Source organism: Grampus griseus, assembly GCF_964374135.1.
Source record: "Grampus griseus genome assembly, chromosome: 19".
NCBI classification, from domain to species: domain Eukaryota; kingdom Metazoa; phylum Chordata; class Mammalia; order Artiodactyla; family Delphinidae; genus Grampus; species Grampus griseus.
This window is the reverse complement of record NC_139013.1, coordinates 17,752,638-17,770,411: the sequence shown is the minus strand read 5'-3', so window position 1 is coordinate 17,770,411 and position 17,774 is coordinate 17,752,638. Positions and strand designations below refer to the sequence as shown.

The 17,774-nt window shown below is 44.2% G+C and overlaps 2 protein-coding genes across 2 annotated transcripts in view; one reads left to right on the top strand and one right to left on the bottom strand.

Annotated features, from left to right (window-relative positions):
* The window catches only part of CEP89 (centrosomal protein 89), a 79,308-nt gene that overhangs the window by 20,363 nt on the left and 41,171 nt on the right, over positions 1-17,774 (bottom strand). Inside the window, exons 12-14 of the mRNA XM_082677011.1 lie at positions 12,705-12,808; positions 9,784-9,899; positions 7,637-7,817 (exon numbers count right to left, since the gene is read on the bottom strand). Coding sequence (XP_082533137.1) covers positions 7,637-7,817; positions 9,784-9,899; positions 12,705-12,808 — 401 coding nt within the window. The remainder of the gene's footprint in view (positions 1-7,636; positions 7,818-9,783; positions 9,900-12,704; positions 12,809-17,774) is intronic.
* On the top strand, positions 14,316-15,434 carry LOC309836828 (partitioning defective 6 homolog beta-like; the record flags this gene model as incomplete). The annotated part of the gene is given in 2 exon segments (XM_082677012.1): positions 14,316-15,113; positions 15,117-15,434. Coding segments are annotated over 2 exon segments (1,116 nt in total).

Sequence of the window (17,774 nt, the reverse complement as noted above, 5' to 3'; positions counted from 1 at the left end):
GCTATAAACTTAGGGGTCCATGTATCTTTTAGAATTCTAGTTTTGTCTGGATATATGCCCAGGAGTGGGACTGCTAGATCATATGGTAATTCTATTTCTAATTTTCTGAGGAACCTCCATACTGTTTTCCACAGTGGCTGCACTAACTTACATTCCCACCAACACTGTAGGAAGGTTCTCTTTTCTCCACACCCTCTCCAGCATTTGTTATTTGTAGAGTTTCTAATGATGGCCACTCTGACCAGCATGAGGTGGTACCTCACTGTAGTTCTGATTTGCATTTCTTTAATAATTAGCGATGGTGAGCATCTTCTCATGTGGATATTAGCCATTTGTGTGTCTTCTTTGGAGAAATGTCTCTTTAGGTCTTATGCCCATTTTTCAATTGGGTTTTGTTGTTGTTGTTGTTACTGAGTTGTATGAGCTGTTTGTATATTTGGGAAATTAAGCCCTTGATGCTTGCATCGTTAGCAAATATTTTCTCCCATTCTGTAGGTTGTCTTTTCATTTTGTTTATGGTTTCCTTTGCTGAGCTAAAGCTTGTAAGTTTGATTAGGTCCCCTTTGTTTACTTTCGTTTTCAGTTCTACTGCCTTGGGAGACTGAGCTTAGAAAACCTCGGTATGATTCACGTCAGAGAATGTTTTGCCTATGTTCTCTTCTAGGAGTTTTACGGTGTCACGTCTTATGTTTAAGTCCTCAAGCCACTTTGAGTTTTATTTTTGTGTATGGTGAGAGGGTGTGTTCTAACTTCACTGATTTACATGTGGCTGTCCAGCTTTCCCAACACCACTTGCTGAAGAGACTGTCTTTTTCCCATTGTATATTCTTGCCTCCTTTGTCAAAGATTAATTGACCATAGGTGTGTGGGTTTATTTCTGGGCTCTCTCTTCTGTTCCATCGATCCACATTTCTATTTTTGTGCCAATAACACGCTGTTCCGATTACCGTAGTGCAAAAGTCTATTATTTCTAATGATTTATTTGTAGATCTGTTTTCTACATATGGAATTCTATCATCTATAAATAATGACACCATTATTTCTTTCTTCCCAAACTTTATAATTTTCTTTTTCTTGCCATGTGCACTAGTTACCATTTAGTAACCAGTGCTGTTTAGAAATGGTATCAGAGGGCATCTCTGTACTGTTTCCAGTCTCAATAGGAAAGCTTGCAACATTCCACCACTGAGAGTGACATTTACTGCAGTTTTATTTTTCAGCAGAACCATTAAAGAAGTTCACATCTATTACTAATACTGTTTTTAGAGTTTTTACATCTAGATTCATGAGTGAAAATGAAATGTAATTTTCCTTTCTTATACCATCATTGTTGGGTTTTGGTATCAAGGTTATATTTACCTCATAAAATGAATTAGAGGGCATTAACTCTTTTTCTGCTCTTTAAGAAGTGTTTAGGTGAGACTAGAATTATTTCCTCCTTGAATATTTTTAGAGCTCCTTTGTGAAGGTATCTAGGCCGGTAGTTTTCTTCAAGGGAAGATCTCTGGATTCAATTTCTTTAATGACTAAAGGAATATTCAGGTATTCTTTTTCTTTATAAGTCAGTTTTGACAAGTTATATTTTTCAACGAATGTGACTATTTCATCTAAATTTCCAAATGTATTGGCACGAACTTACTTTTAGGTGCATCTAGTTGATGGATTGAACCTTTTATCTCTATGAATTGATCCTCTTTGTTACGTGGAGTCTTTACCTTAACATTTATCTTGTCAGATGTTAATATAATTTATCACCTTTCTTTTGGTTCGTGTTTGAGTAGTATAACTCTTTCTGTCCTTTTACTTTTGAACTTTCTGTGTCCTTATGTTTGAGATGTATACCTTAACGACAACACAGAGCTGCTGTTGAGAGTTTTGGTAAACGACTCCATGATACTGCTGCCTTGGCATCCATTTCGTGTGGCCAAGAGGCCTGCGGGGGTCTTGAACAGACACTAGCCCCGCTCTGGAGCACAGGCCCTATAACAGCCAGCAGAGTCACAAGTCAATGTACGTTCCTCACATGACTCCCCCAACGACCCTCCTTCCTCACCTCGCAGGGCCTTCCCCTCATGCGCCCTTTAGGTAAGAACCCCCTCTCCCCCTTGAACCTTACCCAAACCCTGCTCTTTTCTGGTTTGAACTGACCAATTGGCCTTAGCCCAGGAAGCCCAAAGCACTCCACCCACGGACCCTAATAAGGGCATGTGCCTCAGGTCCTGCGGCTTCTCTCTGCCTGCACCCGCCTTGACCTCCCACGTGGCCCCGCGAGGAGTGCTGTGCACCTCCTCCAGGACCTGTGAGTGATGAGCTTCTCTATTTCACTTTCCCTACTACTGATACATTTGCTTTTAAATCTAACATTTTATTTTGTGTTTCCTGTTTTCCCACTTGTTCTACCTTTTCTTGACATCATTTGGATCACTTTTTAAAAAAATCATTCTTTCTTTCCCTGTACTAGTTTAGAAGTTAAACACATTCTGTTCCCAGAAATTCCATCATGCGTATTTTCAAACTATAATCAACACCTTTATCCTCTTCTGAATGATAGACTTTAGAACACAAATCCCATTTACCACCCTCACTAATTATATGCTCTTTCTGTTGTACATTTTAATTCTATGTATTTTTAAGTCCCCAAAGATATTATCATTATTGGTTTATAGAATCAATGTTCATTTACATTTATCCACAAATTTACCACTGTATTTTAGTTCCATCTTGCTTCTCAGATGTGCCACCTTGAGTTACTTTCCTCCTCCAGACTTATGCCTTCTATACCCTCCTGGAATTGCCTTTAATGCAGGTCTGCTGGTGGTGACACTCAGTTTGGGTTGGAAAATACCCTTATTTGACTTCACTTCTGAAAGGGATTTTTTCTGGTAATAAAATCCTAGGTCATCCAGGCTTTGCTTGTATCCAGCGCTCTGAAGCTACCATCTAAGGGACCACAGCACCCCTGTTAAGAGCCTGCTGCCGCTGAACTCCTCCGAAGGAAACTGTCCCCGTCGGGCCAGCACAAACCATGTATCGTCATCTTCGGTTGGGGAAGACTCTCAGCTATCCTATCTCTAACCACTCCTTTTGATTTAAATATATCCCTATGCTGATTCTTGTCTCCAATCTAGTGGTACCTCAACTTTTGAACACTCTGTGTCATCCCGAACTAGTTTTGCTTCTGACCTATTTCAGTTCACTATTTCACAGTTCAGCTGTATCTAATCTGTAGTTAAGCCCATCCACTGAGTTTGTATTTTTCAGTTCTAAAAATTCTATTTCTTCCTTTTCAAACCCACTATTGTCACGTTTTAGAGTTCCCTGAAGACAATTTGGAGCTTGTCTTTTCTTTCTTTAAGCACACAGCCACCAGCTGTTGTATAGTCTTTGTCTGAGAATTTTGGGTTCTGTGGGTCCTTTTAATCAACGGCTTCAGGGATCTGGAAATGCCCTTCAACTATTAATGCCTCCCTTTCCATTTTCTTTAATCTCTCTGTGATTCCTGACGATCTGAGGCTGCACCTCTTGGGTGGGTCTTCCATCTGTTATCTTTTCTCTCCATTCCCAACTGTTTGTTTCCTGATGTTCTAGGTGAATCCACAAATTTCTCTTTCAGCCCTTCAACTGATGTTTTTTGAAAATTCTGGTAATCGTTTTTAATTTTTCTTATTTAGTGATTACGCTTTTTTTGCCATGGCATTTTATTCTTTTAAACTCTCCTTGGGAGCGCCCGGATGGCCTAGTGGGTTAGGATTCCGGGCTTTCACTGCCAAGGGCCTGGGTTCAATCCCTGGTTGGGGAGCTGAGCCGCCTGGCACGGCCAAAAAGCTCTCCTCAATCCCCTGTGTAATCTCAGTTTCCCTTGAAGTGAGTTTCTCTGCTCATCTAAGTCCCCTCCATTGCAATTTCCCCCCTACACCCAATGCTCCTTGCTGTTGGTCACATCTAGCCGTCTATTCTTACTTTAGGATGAAGACTGGGTATTTGGTGTGCACTGTAGCAGGGGACTGTTCTGTCCTCGTGCCTCCCTGAGCTGACACATCGCTGACTGATGACCAGGACTCCATCTGTGTAGGTGAGTTATGTGAATAGCTGGCTTCACTTTAGGATACAGGACCCCCCAAAACCAGGATAAGGAAGGCTTGCCTTTCGTAGATACCACTAGTCACCGCAAACCCTTAGCTCTCCCCAAAAGAGTTTGCTAAATTTCTTTAGTGACGTAGGTTGACACCTGGTTTCTCTCCCATCACCCAAGCCGGGTAAGCTCGAGGTTTCTAGGCAATAGTAAAAGCAAACAGCAATCTAAGCTTCAAGTTGTAACCACCAGTCTTAGTCTAAGCCAACTGGACAGTTCACTAGGAAAATAAGCTTCTGCCGTTTCCTGCATCACAGTTCCTTCCAGGCGTGGTTGCCAATAAGCAGAACAAGCAAGACAAAGTGGATAAGCCACTCTGGGTTGATTACCTGCACTGCCTTCAACAGGATAGGAGAACGACACATGTGCACCATACCGAGAAGCTCACTGAGCAGAGGTTCAGACCAACCTTTTTCTACATCAATAAAAATCTCTTCTTCATGACCTCACCTTTGCCTGAGGTACAACCCTTTCCTAACTCAGACTCACCCCCATTGTAGGAGCTAGTTCAACAGCCGCTCTGCTGCTAGTTAGTAATTCCTCTTTTGTATGTGGCGTTATCTCTATTATGACAGCAGCATGGGAAGGGCTCCCCCTCACCGAGGCAACCAGAGGGCAAGTGCACTGAAGCCCCAGAGGCCCTTCTGTCACCTTTAGCCTAACTCCAAGGTGTCCTTGGCCCCTGTGTGGAGTAGCCCAGACCGAAACACTCTGGGTTTCCTTCGCCTCATTTTGCCTATTTTTCTACCAGGTCTTGGCACCTACCGCCTATACACACTTCCCCGAATTCACATACTCCGTCTCTGATGAATCCATGCCCCTCTTCCCACGTTACAGATTTCCTCTCCAAGAGTGCCAACAGGCTCAACACTCCCCCACCTCCACCCTCCTCATTCCTCTATTCCTTACCCCACCTGTCAACTCGGAGTCCAAAGCCTCTCAGCAAAAAGCTGGCACCAGGGCTTTCCCTCCTGGAGCGTAAGGACCTGACAAGCGGCTTTTCTGACTGTGGTGTAAGTGCCTGACATTAAGCTTTGGATCTGAGGCTTCCATTTCAAAGACATGCTTCTCGAATAAACATACTGCCGGCCACGCAACTAGACAAAGAGCCAGGCCATCTTACCCATAAGGTTCCCCTTTTAGAAAGCTCTGGGTGCCCTAGGTACTGACCGCTTCAGTGGCCCCCTTCCTGCACCCAAATTCCTGCTTTCGCCAGTAAAGAGTGAACCCGTGAAACCCTAGGCACTTCACCCTTGACCCCAAAAGGGGCAGAATCTCAGGTCTGTGCTGTCTCTCTCTCTACCCTCGACCTTGTCGTGTGGCCCCAGGTGTACCGTGAACCCTCCAGGACCTGTGAGGAATGAAACTTGTTTCTTCAGCGTTTCCTGATGGTGCTGCTGGGGCGCATCTTACAATCAGAACAAGAACTGTAAGGGCCTGGCCCAGCCAAAACAACACTTGGGTGGGGCTGGGGTGGGAGGGGGTAGCTCGCCAGAAGTAGGATGGCCCAGGTGAGTGCTTCAGGCATTTCTATCAGACAGCATCACTACTGACAGGCTGAGACTAGCAGGAAACACCTCCCAGTCCAGTGCCTTCTGAGCCACTACACTCCTGACCCAGTTTCCACTTAGAAGAGATTTGGTGACCTGTTTGTTCCTTCCATGACCACATCTCCCATTGCCTTCACTCCCATTGCCAATTAGTGGCTTCCTTCAGAAATTTTTTACACCTTTTATACTCACCTCTACGGGGCTATTAGGATATGTGGTTATGACGCATCCATAAAAAAAAAAAAATGAGCCACAGGAGTGAGTATTTGAGGAAAATAAAATCATAAAGATGAATATGACTTCAAAAAAATGTCCTTCCTCTACTGGAACAGAAAAGTAAAGTACAGACCTGGCCCAGACAGCATGCAATAGTATAGTCAAAACACTGGGTTCCTGTACTTCTTATCATCCGCATTTACTGATACACCAAGCTAAGCACTTGTATGCACTAACTCATTTATTCCCCCCACATCAACTACCTTGAGCTGAAAGCCCCACCATTTAAAAAATTATTTCTTCTCTATTACAAAAGTCACATGCATTCATAACAGAACACTTGGAAAGCAGAGAAAACACAAAGAAAATTTACATTACATTACTCGTTATGATAGTTAAGTTTATGCGTCAACTTGGCTAGTCTATGGTGCCCAGTTGTTTGGTCAAATGCTCGTTAGATGTTTCTGTGAAGGTATTTTGGATACGTGACTAACATCTCAGTCAGTTGACTTTAAGGGAGATTATCCTTGATAACGTGGGCAGGCCTCATTCCATTAGTTGAAGACCTTATGAGCAAAAACTGAGGTTTCCCAAAGAAGAAAGAATTCTGCCTCAACACTATAACATAGTCTCAGGTTCCAGCCTGAGTCCCCAGCCAGCTGGGCTGCCCTATGGAGCCTGGATTTGCCAGCCCTCACAACTGCACGAGCCGCTACTTAAAATAAATCTCTCTCGTTTTCTCCAGATATATACATACATAACCTATACATATCCTATTGGCTGTTTCTTTGGAGAACACTGACTGCTGATACACCCATAATTTCACCTGCCAAAGATAATTTCTATTACTATTTTTCCATTCTTCCAATCCTTTCTCTATGTACGTATGGAATATAAGTAATTTTATATACATATATGTAATTACACAGACACAGACAGACATACACACACAAGAGTGATGAACTCGTCCCAGTCATCTTCGTTAACACGAGAAGTCCCGCATCCTGGGAAACCGCTCAGTCCCAGGCAAACTGGGATGGCTGGTCAGCTTAACACACACACACACACACACACACACACACACACACACACCTTTTTTCTTTTTTTTTTTTTGCAGTACGCGGGCCTCTCACTATTGTGGCCTCTCCCGTTGCAAAGCACAGGCTCCGTACACGCAGGCTCCGGATGCGCAGGCTCAGCGGCCATGGCTCACGGGCCCAGCCACTCCGCAGCATGTGGGATCTTCCCGGACCGGGGCTCGAACCTGTGTCCCCTGCATCGGCAGGCGGACTCTCAACCACTGCACCTCCAGGGAAGCCCCCCTTTTTTCTTTTTAAATAAAATTGCAATCATTCTGTACATACTGTTTTGTAACCTAATCTCTTCACTTACAAATATATTGTGGCTATTTTCCAATGTCAAAAATATTCTTCTGTGACATCGTGTTTAATGGCTGCACTGTATTTCATTTTACGGTTCTATCCTTTCATTTCACCTCTAAAAACAAGAGAGGCTGGAACAGTAGGGGAAAAAATCATATACCTACACACAAACTGTAGACCACAGCCCTCAAGGACGGCCTTGTTCTACTTTAATAAAATATTTACCATTCTTAGTCTTGGACTCCTGTGCTGGTGTAGCAAAATGACTCAAAAAAAGAGGGAGCACCCTCTCTCTACCTGCCTATAACAACATGCATGGTGACACATTAATGCTTGAAAAGACACTGAGTCCTTACCTTTTTAATTCATTTACAATTGAAGTGTGCACTTCTATTGCAACTTTGCTGTCCAACTGTAGTTTTAGCTCCTGGCATTCCGTCCGCAAAATTTCCAATTGCTCCTTACTTTTAGTTAGCTCCTTTTCTTGGCTCTGTGTTTTAGCCTCCAGAAGCATTAGCTGTTTAGTCAGTTTAGAAACTGAAACACAAAATAGATGGATAAAGACTTGGTACAGAAGAGCTAACAAAGCATGATTACTGATTACTAATACTAGTGAGAGCTTATAAAAGATGATCTTTGGGCTTCCCTGGTGGCGCAGTGGTTGAGAGTCCGCCTGCCGATGCAGGGGACGCGGGTTCGTGCCCCGGTCCGGGAAGATCCCACGTGCCGCGGAGCGGCTGGGCCCGTGAGCCATGGCCGCTGAGCCTGTGCGTCCAGAGCCTGTGCTCCGCAACGGGAGAGGCCACAGCAGTGAGAGGCCCGCGTACCGCAAAGAAATAAAAAAAAAAAAAAGATGATCTTAAAAAAAATGTGCTGGCGATTTAGAAATTAATACCAAAGCCTTTGTACTTAGCAATTACTGTCCCTATGTTAAGTAGTCACTCAATATACACTTTCTTACTGGGGATCAATATACTGATATTATTGTTAAATATATAATATTTAACAAGACATGATTCCAGTCTTCAAGGAACTGACTTTCTAAAGACTGAAGCCTTAAGTCACACACAGATGTACAAGCGTACATCATGATGTTGTCCCTAAAACTGCAAGATTTTCAAGATTTTAAGGACATCAAGTATGGCCCAACTAAGGGCAGAATTTGTTTTTCTTCCCTTTCTTCATTAACTTTTTATGTTTAGTGTCCTACATCTAAAGTAAATCATAAATATTTTCATCCTAAGTGACATGGAAGTATGTCATATTAAGATACTTCCTGGGCATCTGCTGAAACTAGCACTCAGAAGTATTACAGAGTAGAACTCTAAATCCTTCTGTTCTGGGAAAACATTTAGTTGAACGAAATGAATAGCTGTTTCTGGGAAATGGGAAAATAACATGGGCAGCTGACTGAATCACACAGGCCAAAATAATCATCCTACCTGTTTAGATCTGCTGTGTTTGAGAGTCAGCTCAGTAATTATGAAATTAATTTCCCTGTCGTCTCTGATCTTTGAGGCTCTGTCTCCCCTCCACCCCAAGCAATGGCAGGACAAAGGCAGCTACTCCTGTGCCTGTTCAGTCTATGGGGAGGAAACTCCTGCTGGATTGAGAGCTGCTCTCACTGTGGACCCGGCCTGGCCGGCAGACACAAGCCAAGCACCAGCCCTGCAGCTTCAGCTACAGCAGGGGCTGGTAGCGGACTCTTCCGTGGTGTGGAAAGGGGAGCCGCTGAATAACAGGTGCAGGAGGGGAAACAGAAAGGACTCATGCTGGCTCACAGAAGACAGCTTGTACCTTGGCCTCCTGTCCTACATTGTTCTTCACCAGAAAAGAAAAATCAGTAAAGCCAAAGAAAAAAAAAATACCACTCTCTTTTGTGCTCATAAGTTTTGGTTTTAATCGAAGTGGAATAAATGACTCAGTCTGGCCACTACAAAGTCCACTGTCATACGCTGTGAGGCTCCTGGGATGGGGCGGCAGGGCGGGGAGGGGGGTGGCGGCGGGACACGTGGGGAGAGGAGGCGCTCACAGAAAGGATCTGACGGAGATTTAAGCTACGGCAGCGCCTGCAGCGCTGAAGGAAGGGCGAGAGCACAGAGAAACTGTTTAGAGAGTCAATGGTTCCTACTTATTTGCTCATTCAACAAATTTTGGGGAACGTGTCCTCGTGTTGTTTCAAATATTCATCTCACACGATTTTTCCCAGTTACGTGGCACACTGTTTTCCCCAAAACTCAGTTCTGCTCACTCTAAAGCTGTCATCCACAATTGATTTACAAAAGAGAGTAACTCGACACCGTAGAGTCTAAGAGAAAGCAGTCAGTGCATCACGGGTGATGGCTGGATATGCTATAACATAAACAGCTGCCCTTCAGTAAAAAACATGTTCTAAAAAACATGACTTCCAGTGTCTTCAAGTGGGGTTGGGGGTGGTACCAGTGTAAAATGACACAATGGCGACGTCACAGCATCACCACCACTCGCGGGAAGGACCGCTCACCTTCCTGGAGACGCTCCTGGTGCGTGTCCTTGGCTTTTGTTTGCTGAATCTCCAACTGCTCTATCAACAACTTGTTTTCCTCTAAAACCAGCTCTGCTTGAGTCTGAAGCTGACGCCTACAATTGATTTACAAAATTAAATACTGACATTCAGGTGCAGAATGATTAGAGACACTCCTGAGTCTAAAAGAAAGCATCAAATGTGTTGTAGGTAATGACATGTTTTAATGCTAAACATGTTATTAACATAGTAAGTCTTGCCATTTCCATTAAATTGAGGGAAAGGACAGAAAGGAAGTGTGAATTACGAACTGCTTTAGTAACTTGTCAAAATGTAAAATTTCAAACATATACAAAAGTAGAAAGAAGAGAATAGAAACTCCCATGTACAAAACGCCCCGCTTGAACCCCCCAGGTTGAATTTCACCTGCGCAAACCGTATCCTGACAGTTGGTGCAAAGTAAATCCCAGCTCAGCTCAACCTCATGATCGCAAAATCCAGTGAGAATGAGCTAAAGGGATCTTAGAAATCATCTAGTTAAATGTTTACCATCCGAGGTACATGGTAAACCAGTAAACTATCTCAATTTTCCACTTTAGACTCAAAAAAGTGAGGTGCAGGAAGGAGGGAGAAAAAATGAAAGGAGTCCAGCTCTAGTGATTACCTCCCTCAACAGAGGCTGTGCACTAGCTCCTTGGCACCTGGAGGCATCCCTACCAGCTGCCCGGCCTGTGGGGCGAGAAGGCCCCACGCTGTCCCGCAGGGGAGCTCCCCTAGGCGGGCCGTTCCAGCCTCCTCATGCCTGCCTCAAACAGAGCAGCTCCACTCTGGACTTTCTTATCAGACTTCCTCCCTCCCTCCCTTCCTCCTTTTCTTTCTTTTTTAAATGAAAGGGATCTCCCATTCCTAAAAAAAAAAGGTCAAAACCTCAAATTTAGTTTAATTCTCCTTCCCATTTTATAGGTAAAGAAAGGGAGGTCCATTAAGCATGAGGTTACCCAGCTGGTCAGAGGCAGTTAGGGAAAGAAATGTAGAGTTTAGCTGCAGCCCAGAAGTTCATCGAGAAATTATCTGAAACTAAGGAGAAAGACTCTGCTGACGTGTGAAGTCGGCGTGCCCGGGGGTCAGATCGGGACGCAGTGCACCTCACACCTGCGCAGGCACAGGGAGCAGCAGTCTAGGCCGGGCAGGTGAGGGCACGACTGGGACGGGCTTCGGGGTAGCAGGAGATCTGCCTACAGGGTGTGAGGCCCCGGTCCTGCCCCAGCTGGAGGACAGTGAATTCAGAGTAGGGGGAGGCCAGCCGCAGGGCCTCAACAGGCCCTGTGCAGAACTGACAGCTTTCTGCAGCCCAACCCTGTGCCACAGGTCACCAGGCTAGAGCAGGATGCATATTTTGAAGTCTTAGAAACAGGACTGGGGAAGACAGTGGGCATGTGGAGTTCAAAGTGGGGTCTGCCTTTCTTTTCTTTATTTATTTATTTGTTTTTACCGTAATGAGAAGTAAACAGGTTTGACTTACAGCTATACACAAGGTTAGAGAAAGAATCTGAGGGTTTGGGAGAGGAAGCCTGGAAGCAGCCCAGCTGACCTGCTTTCTAGGGCACTATTCAAGGAGGGTTTGAGGGGAGACACACAAGGAACCCTGACAGAAGAAAATCAAATTTCAACAGGGGAAGCCACAGTACAACAGGATCCAGTAGCTGCCCAACCAGTCCCAACTGACGCATCAGTGGCCATAAAATCAGTAAAGTAAAATCAGTAAGAATGCTGTTGACTCAATTCCAAATTTCTATATATCACATATGGGAAATATTTAATTTTTTTCAGTGATGTTAAGACATTAAAAAAATATTAACTATAACATACCTACCCAAGGCAAAAAAGATATACCTGAATAGCTTTTGCTTTCTTGGTCCTGCTTGGGTATTGCCTTTAGACTTTTGAAGACATTTACTTTCTCAAGTGCACTGAACAGGCATCTGTTGCTGCCGTGCTAGATGAACAGGGTGCCCTTGAGATGCTCCCAAAGGAGAAGAGGGAGACAGGTGTGAACACACATAGGTAGGCCCAGCATGGCAGGTACAAGGACAGGGCGTGTGTTTAGGGCCAAGTCAGAAACTGAGACAAAGGAACAATTCACTCTGCCTTCAGGGAGAGCTACTGACTAGCACCATTTGAGCAGGGCCCTAATGGAGGTACAGGAGGGCAGGAAGGGGTGTTCCGGGGGGAGGGAAGAGCATCAACAATAGGCTGGAAGTGAGGCAGCGTTCAGCTGTCTGGGAGCGGAAGGGGCGGGGCAAGCGGGAGCTGGGAGTGCAGGGCCTCATCCTGGACTGTCTGTCCTAAAGCCCTGGGAGCCATCAGAGGGGTCTAAGAAACGATGCGACTCGACAGGTTCGGGATGGGAAAAGTGCCCCAGAAAAATACAACCTCAGAAGATAAAAATGGAGACAGCAGGGCTTCCCTGGTGGCGCAGTGGTTGAGAGTCCGCCTGCCGATGCAGGGGACACGGGTTCGTGCCCCGGTCCGGGAATACCCCACACGCTGCGGAGCGACTGGGCCCGTGAGCCATGGCCGCTGGGCCTGCACGTCCGGAGCCTGTGCTCCGCAATGGGAGAGGCCGCAGCAGTGAGAGGCCCGCGTAGCGCAAAAAAAAAAAAAAAAAAAAAAAAAAAATGGAGACAGCAAATATATATATATATATATATAAAAACCTATTTAGAAGTTTTAAAGTAGCCTTTAAAATACAAGTTTAGAATAATTTACTAGTTTTCACTACACCTTATTAGTTTCTTAGAAACTCTCCATTAAAATGTTTTAGTTAAAATACATATATATTTGACAATTTAATAAAGTTTATTCCTATTATCTTTTCTTTTTCTTAATTAGCAAAATACCAGAAACACAACACCACTTGCCATTCCTCACTGGTGACAAGACTATTCTTATTCAGCTCTTGGTGCAGTTCTTCATTTTCTTTCACCACTTCTTGGACTCTCATCTTAAACGTTCTCATTTCCTCCTGAAACAAAATTTGTGTAAACTGTAACACACACATACATTCATCTCTATATTTCTTAGTTCTAATGCTGTCGCTGTGGCTAAAATCAAATGTTAATAGCTTTTAAGCAAAGTCTCATAGTACCGGCAGCCTTAAACTTGGTACCAGCACCAAGTGCCTGCCCTCGAGGAGCTCACGGTCTAGCGAGAAAACACAAGACACACATACCATGCAGAGAACAAGGGACAAAAGCACCTCAAGTTAGTTCGATTCCTAACTTGATAACATTGTTCTATAACTGCCAAATATTTGAAAAGATAAAAAGGGGAATAAAAAAGGCAGAGATGGGCTTCCCTGCCTTCTCACTGGGCTTCCCAGTGAGAGGCCCACACAGCGCAAAAAAAAAAAAAAAAAAAAAAAAGGCAGAGATGCCTATAAATGCCATAGTTTTTTCTTTGTTTAAAGACTTTGGAGGATAAATTGGAGCTTTTTAGATAAAGATAAGAATTTTTCTTCCTAATTGAAGCCCATTTCGGTAGGGAAGGGCTTAGTGCAGGGGTTGGAGTCTCATAATTTTGCCCCATTACAATCACGAGAAAGCCTCCCTTACTTAAAGCCATCAGTCAGTCCAGCTTCATCACTCATTGGCCCCCACACGAGGACTGTTGCTTGGTCTGTTTTCGACTGCTAACAGTCTGTGTTTGTGGCACTCAACGCTGGGTGGTCTCCATCATGGCTTTTCTCAGCTAGCCCTTGGCCAGCTTCAGTATTGTGTGTTGTCTTCTGGTGAGAATCTTAGGTGTTAATATTTATTCTGGGACGCTTCTAAATATTCTTCTCCCAGCTAGCAGACATTTATACTTATAAAAAGCAACAATGCCAAAGCAACTTCTCTTTCTCTCACCTTTCTGCCCAAACGCACTCCCTAATTGCTAGCAGTGCACTGGCCCTTTTAGAGAACATGGGTGGGGCAAACTACAGCGCACAGGCCAGGGGTCTATTTGGTCAACAGCATTATGGGAACATAGCCACGCCCATTCGTCACACCTGCTCTGCAGCCGCTTTCATGCTACAGTAGCAGAGCTGAGTAGCTGCGAAGAGAGACTCCATGGCCCCCAAAGCCTAAAATTGATACTAAGTAAATGTTTACAGAAAATGTTTCCGGAACCCTATTTTAGAAGGAGCACTAAATAAGTATTTTTATTATTTGGATTGATACTTAACCAATTATACAAGATTAATTCACCCTCTTAAAAATTAAGTGTCCAGGCGGCCGTCGCCGAGGCCCGAAGGGAGGGAGCCGCGTTCCCGCCCGGCGCACAGCCAGTCTCACCCTCGGTCCCACCGCGTGAGGAGCCAGCCAAGCGGAGCTCTGCACGGAGACCCGAGCCGCAGTCGCCCCTCTGCAGGTGCCTGTGAGGAGGCGCCTGGGCCGCAGCCGAGTCCCGAGCCCGCCGGCCGGGCACTCGCTCTCCGCGCTCCGAGGGGCGGCCCGGCTGGAGGAGGCCGTTGCGGGCCAGGCCTCAGGATGAACCGCAGACACCGGCAAGGAGCGGGCAGCGGCTGCCTGGCCCCCACCGTGGCGGTGAAGAGCAAGTTTGGAGCTGAATTTCGTCGGTTTTCACTGGAAATATCAAAACCTGGAAAGTTTAAGGAGTCTTATGGATTACTGCAACATGTTCATAAGATACCCGATGTTGACATTTTAGTAAGCTATGCAGACATCCATGGAGATGTACTGCCTAGAAATAACGATGCTAATTATCACAAAGCTGTTTCAGCGGCCAACCCACTGCTTAGGATTTTTATACAAAAAAAGGAAGAAGCAGACTACAGTGCCTTTGGTACAGGCACACTAATAAAGAAGAAGAATGTTTTAACCAAATTGTTTCGTCCTGACAAACAGAGAAAAAAGCCACACATAGTCATTAGTATGCCCCAGGACTTCAGACCTGTGTCTTCTGTTATAGACGTGGATATTCTCCCAGAAACACATCGTAGGGGCCGTTTTTACAAATATGGCACTGAGAAACACCTAGGATTCTACATCCGGGACGGCTCCAGTGTCAGGGTGACACCCCACGGCTTAGAGAAGGTCCCAAGGATCTTTATATCCAGACTTGTGCCAGGAGGTCTGGCTCAAAGCACAGGACTATTAGCCGTTAATGATGAAGTTTTAGAAGTTAATGGCACAGAAGTTTCCGGGAAGAGTCTAGATCAAGTAGCTGACATGATTGCAAACAGCCACGACCTCACCATCACAGTGAGACCAGCAAACCAGAGGAATAAGATCATTAGGAAGAGTCGGACTTCCGGCAGCTCTGGCTAGTCTACCGACAACAGCCTTCCTGGCTATCCACAGCAGATCGAACCGAGCTTTGAGCCAGAGGATGAAGACAGCGATGAAGATGACATTATTATTGAAGACAATGGTGTGCCACAGCAGAGCCCTAAGGCTCTTCGTAACACCGAGAGCCTGGAATCATTAACACAAATAGAACTCAGTTTTGAATCTGGACAGAACGGTTTTATTCCTTCTAATGAAGTGAGCTTAGCACCCTTAGCAAGTGGCACAAATACAGAATTTGAAACGCGTGCTCCAGATCAAAAACTCTTAGAAGAAGATGGAACAATCATAACACTATGAAACCATCGCGTCTGAATGCTTTCTGAGTGAGGATGCCGTGCAGACTTGTAAATTTGGCTAGTTTAAAGCATATGTACCTCTGAACCAGTGATCTGGGATAGGCATGAAAAAATATATTGCAAGCTTAAAATGTTATTAAAATAGTAGTTTGATAATTAATATAAACTTCAGTGGGTCAGAGGTGAATTTAAGTCTAAAACAAAGGGGCCTTTGCTAATGAAATGATGTGCTTTTGCTATTTTGTCTATAGAGAACTGGATGTTAGAGCACATTCCCAGAACTACACATAAGGACTAGATCATTTCCGTTTGAAGTGGTTGCATATTTAACCTGCTGTGCAGAGCCTGGTTGATTTTTCCTTTAACTGTGTATCTTTTAATTCTAACGTGAAGAAGTCTATCTTTCGGTACTTTGGGACCTTGGCTCCTATATTCCCCATGTTGTATTTTGATTTTTTAATATTGCTCCTCTGTTGCTAACTGTAGCGAGTAATTTTTTCAAACTTTTTTTTCCTAATTTCTAAGAAATCAAATCAATTGACTGTTTTTTACGGGTTGCTTCCTAAGTTATAAAGCATTGAAGCTATGTTCCTGAATTAAGAAACTCTAACAGTTGTTCAGGTCCGTGTTTGCCCATCTTGTAGCTTTCATATTTACAGACTCATTCCATTTGGGCATCACTTATGTTGTGAAAGCCAGTTCCATCGACTCTGGTGATATGGGAGACTCTCTCCTGTAACCTCTTCTTTTTTGTTTTTGTTTTTGCGGTACAGGGGCCTCTCACTGTTGTGGCCTCTCCCGTTGCGGAGCACGGGCTCCGGACGCGCAGGCTCGGCGGCCATGGCTCACGGGCCCAGCCGCTCCGCGGCACGTGGGATCTTCCCGGACCGGGGCGCGGGCCCGTGTCCCCTGCATCGGCAGGCGGACTCTCGGCCACTGCGCCACCAGGGAAGCCCCCGTAACCTCTCCTTGTCCTCATTCCAAATCTCATTAGAAATCATTCCTTTTGTTGTTTGTGTGTATATTTTGTTTGTCTGCCTTTTTACTCTTTTAATGTATTTGAGTAGTGTGAATTATTTTCGTTAAAAAAAAAATGCACCCAAACTAAGAGATTTTTACACACACGACAACCTTGTGCACTTTTTATATGAAAATTTTGGGTTTTCCTTAATGAGATTTCTAGGAACACTGCCTACACTTTATGAAAAGTATGTCATATTCGCCTTTGACAGGTAGAGTGTATCTCGATTAATTTTATGAGGCTATTTATTACTTTCCGATGCATCCACTTAGCAGGGTAAAAGTAAGGCTGCTAACTTTCGTTCCTTGCCTGGTTTCATTGTATGGAGGTGCACAGGCACTACAGTAGCTTGTATATAGAGACTAAGAATAGTATGAACTACATGAGTTCCCTGTGACTTACGGATATTTCTCTCAGAGTTATTTATTGATTAATTTTATGCTAGGGCTAGAATGGATACCTTATAACAACTGTGTGCTATTAAAACAAACAATGAAGAATCAAATGACTCCGTTTTGAAGGATATTTTCTCTATATGGTAAAAGTATATGAAGTAAAGTTGATTAAATGAAGCTCTCTTGACTCAGAGTACTTCAATGTATTTTGTTCACATGTTACCACTAAACATGTTATCACTAAACTGTTAACTGCACAACATTATGTAATACAGTGTACTTTTTGTTGAATTCATTGAAATTCTTCCAGTTATATAACCACTATTTTTTTTTTTTTTGCTGTACGTGGGCCTCTCACTGCTGTGGCCTCTCCCGTTGCGGAGCACAGGCTCCAGACGCGCAGGCTCAGCGGCCATGGCTCACGGGCCCAGCCGCTCTGCGGCATGTGGGATCTTCCCAGACCGGGGCACGAACCCGCGTCCCCTGCATCGGCAGGCGGACTCTCAACCACTGCGCCACCAGGGAAGCCCCTATAACCACTATTTTTTAATGACATTCCAGGTTTAACATTCTGTTGAGTTCTATAAATTTGAATCTTGAATGGCAAAATGTTAATAAGTAGAAGGTTACATTTCATTTATAATTATAAGCGGTGCAGGGCTTCAACATTTTAAGTAAAAATACTTTCACATACTAGCTCTCTCTCTTTTTTTTTTTTTAACAAAGTTTTAACATCAGAACTTTCGCTTAGGGGAAGAAATACTTCAGAGCTTGACTTTTTGTACAACTTTTAACTGTAAAATACAGATTTGTCTTGTATATATTCATGAAAATGGAAATCAAAGCTGCTAGTGCTTTTTTTTTTTTTTTTGTGGTGCGCGGGCCTCTCACTGTTGTGGCCTCTCCCGGTGCGGAGCCCGGGCTC